The 6,011-nt window shown below is 62.4% G+C and overlaps 2 protein-coding genes across 2 annotated transcripts in view; both read right to left on the bottom strand.

Moving 5' to 3' along the window:
* MNEG_1865 (hypothetical protein) overlaps nt 1-2,247 on the bottom strand; it is a gene marked incomplete at both ends in the record, with an annotated part of 7,665 nt that extends 5,418 nt beyond the window's left edge. The window contains 5 exons of the mRNA XM_014049662.1: nt 241-387; nt 595-626; nt 921-1,340; nt 1,712-1,843; nt 2,037-2,247. Of these exons, the coding sequence (XP_013905116.1) occupies nt 241-387; nt 595-626; nt 921-1,340; nt 1,712-1,843; nt 2,037-2,247 (942 nt within the window). The remainder of the gene's footprint in view (nt 1-240; nt 388-594; nt 627-920; nt 1,341-1,711; nt 1,844-2,036) is intronic.
* A 2,862-nt stretch (nt 2,248-5,109) lies between these two features.
* MNEG_1864 (hypothetical protein) overlaps nt 5,110-6,011 on the bottom strand; it is a gene marked incomplete at both ends in the record, with an annotated part of 5,581 nt that continues 4,679 nt past the window's right edge. Inside the window, 2 exons of the mRNA XM_014049661.1 lie at nt 5,110-5,531; nt 5,724-5,923. Of these exons, the coding sequence (XP_013905115.1) occupies nt 5,110-5,531; nt 5,724-5,923 (622 nt within the window). The remainder of the gene's footprint in view (nt 5,532-5,723; nt 5,924-6,011) is intronic.

The following is a 6,011-nucleotide window of genomic DNA, read 5'->3' as shown; positions in this document are numbered from 1 at the left end:
CGCGGCGGCCGCGCGCGTGGCCGCCGCGCGTGCGACTGCCGCGCTCATTCCGCGTCCCGTCGCCAGCGCCGCCGCGGCCGCGGCCGCCGCTGCGCCGGCGCGCGCGGGGCCGGGCGCCAGCAGCCTGGTGAGCAGGTCGACGAAGTCGTCAAAGGGCAGAAGGTGGTACCCACTGCCCTGCAGCTCCCTGAGGTGCGCCAATGCATCCAACTCGTTGAGAAGGGGGTAGAGCTGCAACACCTGCACGTCCCCCAGCGGGCTGACCAGCGCGGCCCAGCGGAACCGCGTGGAGCAGGTCATGAGGCGCCCCAGAGCGACGGCGGGTCCCTTGGCGCATGCGTCGCTTGGAGGCGGGCCGCCGTGGACAAAGACGGCGGCACCCGGCACCTGGGGCAGTGGTTTAAGAGGTGGGCCCGGGGCCGGGATGGTTGCCAGGATTGCTTGAGGGTGGTGGTGGCTGTCAATGACAGCGCACAACGCTTATGGAGAGAGGGGGCCGTCTGCGTGAGCACAGCGGGAAGTAGGCTGATGTGAGGTGGCGCCCAATTAGAGGCAAGCGTGATCCGACGCGGTGGGGATCAGCCCGGGCCTCACTTGGGCGATCAGCGGCAGGTGCGCCAGGCTGCCTGCAAGACCGGCAGGTTTTACAAGTGAAGCAGGAAGTGAATGGGGAGGAGCCGCAGGGTGGAACGGGCGAGCAGGCGGCGCAACAGTTGATAGATTTGGCAGCCGCAAGCACATCGCATCACCACCAATCCCCCAGGCTTGCTCGGTGAGGGGGCTCGCCACTGATGGCTGCCCTCGGACCCAACACAAATGGTCCCAGCGGTGCCCTTTCCCGACGACCTGCGTCACTTTGCCAGGCGCGACGCCCGCCCCTCTCAAGCCACTGCAACACTCCCAGCCCCCAAGCCGCCCACCGTAAATTGCCATCAGGCCATCCTCCAGCGTCGGCAGCTGCCCCGCGTCCAGCGCCGCCGCGATGCGTGCCGCCAGCGGGCCGCGGCACGGCAGGGTGCCGCGGACGAACCCGCCTCCATGGCAGAGGTTGGGGAACTCTGCCGGCGCCGGCGGCGCTGCGAAACCACTGCTACCGCCGCCGCCGCCGCCGCCCAGGCCTGCTGCCGCCTCGCCGGCGCTCCGGAAGCCGCGCGCCCGCAGCTCGTGGACGATCGTGTACCCTGCCGTGTTGGGCGCGGCGTCGGCGAGGAAGGGCCCCTTGTGGATGGCGCCCTCGTGGTTGCCGGCGACTGCCACGAAGCTGTGGGGAAACTGCGTGACGAGGGCGTGGACCAGCAAGACTGTCGCCAGCTGATGTGGCCCGCGGTCCAGGTAATCGCCTGGGTTTCAATATGTAAGCAGTGTTGTGGTAAAGGCGGGTGGTTTTCAAATTCGAGGGTCCTCACGGGGAGGGGTCGTGCATGGTTTGGCTGGGGATGTGAAGGGTGCGCTCAGAGGGCCGGCGCAGCGCACGGAGGGTTCACAGGCCGGTCGCTGCGGCGCTGGGGAGCGCATGCCGCGGGGCACCTGCGCATGCGAGGGCGCCCGATGCATGCACATGCATGCGTCCCCACTCGGCTCCCCGCACACCGCACCCCGCACGACAGTGGGGCGGCTCGATTGCAGCTCGCTCAGTTGCCCTATCCCACCCAGCAAACAGTTCCCTGTAGCTCGTAGCCATCCGAGGCATGAGGCATGCCCATCTGCGCACCGTTGAAGGCCAGCAGAGGCGCCAGGCCGCCCCTCTCTTTGGCATCATCAAGCGCGGCCATGAAGACGCGCGCCGCATACACAGCAGCCTTGGGGTCGCCGTGCGTATCACCTATGCTGAAAATTGGGGTGCCTGGGGTGGCATGTAACCAGGAGCGCAATGGGGGGAGAGGGTTGGTGGGCAAGGCTGAGCGCATGGGCAGGATGGACTTGCACCAGAGAGGCGCGTCCGCCTAGCAGCGTGATCAGGGTGATCTGACGTTTGACCAGGCCGTCGACGCCCGCGCCGGCCCCAGCTGCAGCGCCCTGGCTGCGCCCCTGCCTACCTGGCGGAACGGGGATTTCCACCATTGCAGGGGTGGGCCAAGTCTCCTGCAGCTGCCAGTGCACCATCACGGCATCCAGGATGCGCCGGGTGCCGCACTGCGAGTCAGCGGCGTCCACCAGGACCTGACAGGCGTGGTTGTCGTCCTCGGCATCTTTGATGGCCAGCAGGAGCTCCTCATGCCCCTGCTTTACTTCCTGGGCCCCTGCCATGGCCGCGGGCGCGAGGGCTGGACACGTCGGCTGCACGCCACCGGGTGCGCCGCATCAGCGCCGCGCGGCTAAGCTCCCATAAGGCCCATGATCATCACTTAGTTACGAGCTACTTGACAATAACCGACCCATTTACGGTCTACTCGGCCCCGATCATCGACAACCCAACTCGTGCTGCTCGCCCGGGGATTGACAGCCCTCAGCACTCGGCGACCAAGGGCTCAGATTGTGCGCAAATGGAAGAGAACAGCCTTATAAAACCTTCAAATAGGCCGGAAAGTACACAAAGGGCACGCTGCAAAATGCTGTGTTTGACCCGCGCAGCCTCTGCTGGTGCAGGGTCAACGGAGCACCAATGCCAATGTGGATTGCGCCAGGGCATAAATATCCAAGAGAGCCCAAAATACATGCTGAAAGGCTGCTCTTGAATCCCTTAGGCCCCAGGTGGGAGCACGGCGCTCAAACGCCCGTTGCCACACAAACGCACACTGAGAGTCACGAGCGACGACTCTGCCTACCTCTTGAATACAGGCTGTCGCCGTCACCAGTAGCAAAGGCGGTGCCCATTTCCAAACGCACAGTGGATGGGACCTGCGGCAAGGAGGGCAGCAGCGCTTGCAGCTGCGGATACGAGGCCAAGATAGCACGTCTCGCCGCTCGCCAGAGCGTCACACCACACTACCCAAGCATGACCGTGGCGCACCGTATGATGCCACTTTGAAAGTGCAGTCCCATGCCCGCATGCAGCAGGCTGCGCATGCTGCTGGCATGTTCACTGAGCCATGCGACGTCCGTTGGCCAGCTGCACATGAACCTGGGTTGCAAGGCTGCAAGCGCATGCAGCAGATGATTAGCCAGTACCTTAGTCGCGCAGGCCTCCAGGCTGCTGCGGCTCCAATGGGGTGCCGCCGCAGCGTCACTCTTGCATGTTGGAAACACCTCCCTTTCCAATGTGACAGGTTGCTGCTCCGCCGGGAGCGCCACATGCTGCCACTTCCCGGTCCTCGGCTGTGACTAGTCTCAGCAGCGCACCTAGCCCAGCATCCGTTTTTGGCCAGAGAGCCTCAGCCCAACACATCGTCCCGACTGGGCAGGGTCGCAGGGCGCCGACGTGACCGGCAGGCCCGGCGCCACACCCAGCGGCAGTCTGCACCTTTGAAGCGCAGGCGCCTGAGGCAGACAAGCAGTCACAACTTGGCAAAAGGCAGGCCTGTGCTCCAATATTGGTGGGCCGCTGCCCTGGCTTGCACAACGACCACAACCATGCTTGTCGCCTCGAACGCAACTGCCGCTTGGCACCTCACCTGACACCGCGGCACATGCAGCGCCAGCTCCCGGCTATTGAATCCATGCTAGGACCCTTTATTTCGTCGATACCCTGAACCTGCCATGCCAAGCAAGGCTCCTGGGTCGGCTGTGCAGCGCGCAGGCCGCGCAACCAGTGATCGCCTGGCCTCTGACGGCGACAACAGCGGCAAGAAGCGCACGTTTCGATGAAAAAGTCTAATGACACCTACACTCATCTGCGCAGTGCACACGGTTTGCGGCCAACTGATATCTACGGTACGGTAGAAGGAATCAAGCAGAAACTCGTTCGTTTGCAGACTTTATTGAAGTAGCTTGGAACTTAACTAATCGTCATGCTGTGCATTGCCACAGGTACTCGATCCCTGCGGCGTTGGGTCCTGCACATGACTCAACAACCATGTGCTGCGCGCTCCTTGTTGAACTTGAATGCAGCCGACGTCTGAGACATCGAAACCAACAAAGCTGATCAGGTTGTGTGAGAATATTCAAGCGCCCGGAATGGCGCGCCTCATTACGGTAGTAGTCTCCCGCTCACAGTCAACTCTTTCCCTTGCGTCAGCACGACCCCACCCAGCACATGCCAGAATCGTGCTGAGTGGAAGATGTATGCCATGTGTGCAGGTTGACACCTTTGTTGCATGAACAAGAATATCGCAGTGACCAATCACAAGACACCCGTTGAAGACGCATGGCAAACCCGTGTCACTTCATTCTACCTCGTGTGCTGCTGAAACCGTGGGTGGATGTGGCAGGGGGCGCATGTGCGCGCTACCATACGCTTGAGGCCTGCCTGGAAATCAGGTCATAAGCGACAACATACACTGGGTGCCGCAAGTAAGGCGTGGATCAGCCACTGTCCTAGGATGACTGAAGGGGCACTTCCTGTGTATGTTGACCTGCTGACCGGACCGCCGGCCAGCAAGCTGCTACCAGACAGGAAAACACACGACTCCCTGCACAAGGCGCTAAAAGAGCGGCCCTCAAGGGAGGTCTAGGAATACTGCTCTACAAGCGTTTGTGAGCAAGTGAGGATTGCAGCATCACCCTGGCAGCTCGCGGGCCGCTCCACACACGCACGCGGGGTGGCATGCAGCCGCCGGTCGCTTTCCTGGTTGGAAAACTGCTGCCGCGCCAGGACAAGGGGTGACGGCGCGGGTCTGGGCCAGCAGGCATGCGCAAGGGCAGCACCGCGCTGCGCCCACCCCGCAAATGGGGCATGCAACCACGGCTGCTCGGCCGCTTCTCGCATGCATCTGACTGCAGGATGGCGTGCAAGCATCTAGGGTCTCGAGCGCAGGAAGAGAGTGTGGAAGAGTATCAACCATTCCCCAAACAACAGCCGCCCTGCACGCCTCACACAGAAAGCAGCAGCCCTCAACCTGGCGCGCCCGCCGTCTTCGGCTGTTTTCGGACGAAGTGCGACCCCAGAACATCAGCACAGGTGACAAATTGCAAGGGTTGTTGTCGACAGCTGTATCGTGCACTGACGACCAATCAGGGAGCGGCCAGGAGTCTCTTGAAAGAGTAGAACAAACGCAAATCGCAAACAAGGACTTAGTTTGCGTCCCAAACCTTGCTGAAAGTGACCTTGTCAAAGCTGGGGATGCATTGGTACTTGTTGGGCTGGTCCGTGTACGCGTACAGCTGCACCGGCGGCTCCTCAGGCGCCTGGTCGTCGATCTGGAACCGGTCAGCCATGTCCATGGCCGCGTTCTCGTTGTGGTAGTTGAACGGCACCAGCATGAACCCAAGGTGGTTGTAAACAGTCGGCGTGACCGGCGCGTCCTCGGAGATGGGTATGTGGTACAGGCCCGAGGACACCCAGGCAACCAGGTCCTGGTTGCGCGCCGCCTCGCCATCAACAAAGGTCTGCAGCCGGACCGGGGCGTGGGCCAGGTCGGCCTGGGAGTAGATCACGCTGCTGTCGGGCTCGTTGTCCTTGCGGACGGTCGCGATGAAGCCCCAGTTGGCAAAGCCTGGTGAGGGGGGGGGGGCGGGCAGGCGGCGCGGGGTGGAGAGCGGCAGTGTTGGCGGGGAAGATGCAAGAGGGGACGGCCAAATAGGGGCTGTGCGCCAGACTAGCTGCCCAAACTGAGCCTGGGCCTCTTCACGCCTTTGTTGCGCCCCTCCTCCCAGCCCCCGCGTGGCGGGACACACGTTCGCCTCACCTAGCCCGGCACCCCAGCCCTCGCCCTCCGGTATGAGGTTGTGCATCACGCTCTTGGGCATGAACTTGTATCCTCTCAGGCTTCCCCACTTGTTGAGGTTCCTGGGTCCATTTTCTGATACAAACACAGGGAATTGAGGCTTGTTTGCGTCGTACTTGATGCCTGTCTCATCCTCCTTCTCGCAAATCTTGGCGTCATACCTGGGTTGATTGATGTGGATGTTTGACCGGCAGTTTTCAGGATGTTGAATTGGCACTTGTGCAAGTTCGACCAGGCCATTACTGCAGT

The sequence above is a fragment of the Monoraphidium neglectum genome (genome assembly GCF_000611645.1).
Source record: "Monoraphidium neglectum strain SAG 48.87 unplaced genomic scaffold scaffold00196, whole genome shotgun sequence".
NCBI classification, from domain to species: domain Eukaryota; kingdom Viridiplantae; phylum Chlorophyta; class Chlorophyceae; order Sphaeropleales; family Selenastraceae; genus Monoraphidium; species Monoraphidium neglectum.
Note: the sequence above shows the minus strand (reverse complement) of the source record. Positions and strands in the feature narration are given on the sequence as shown.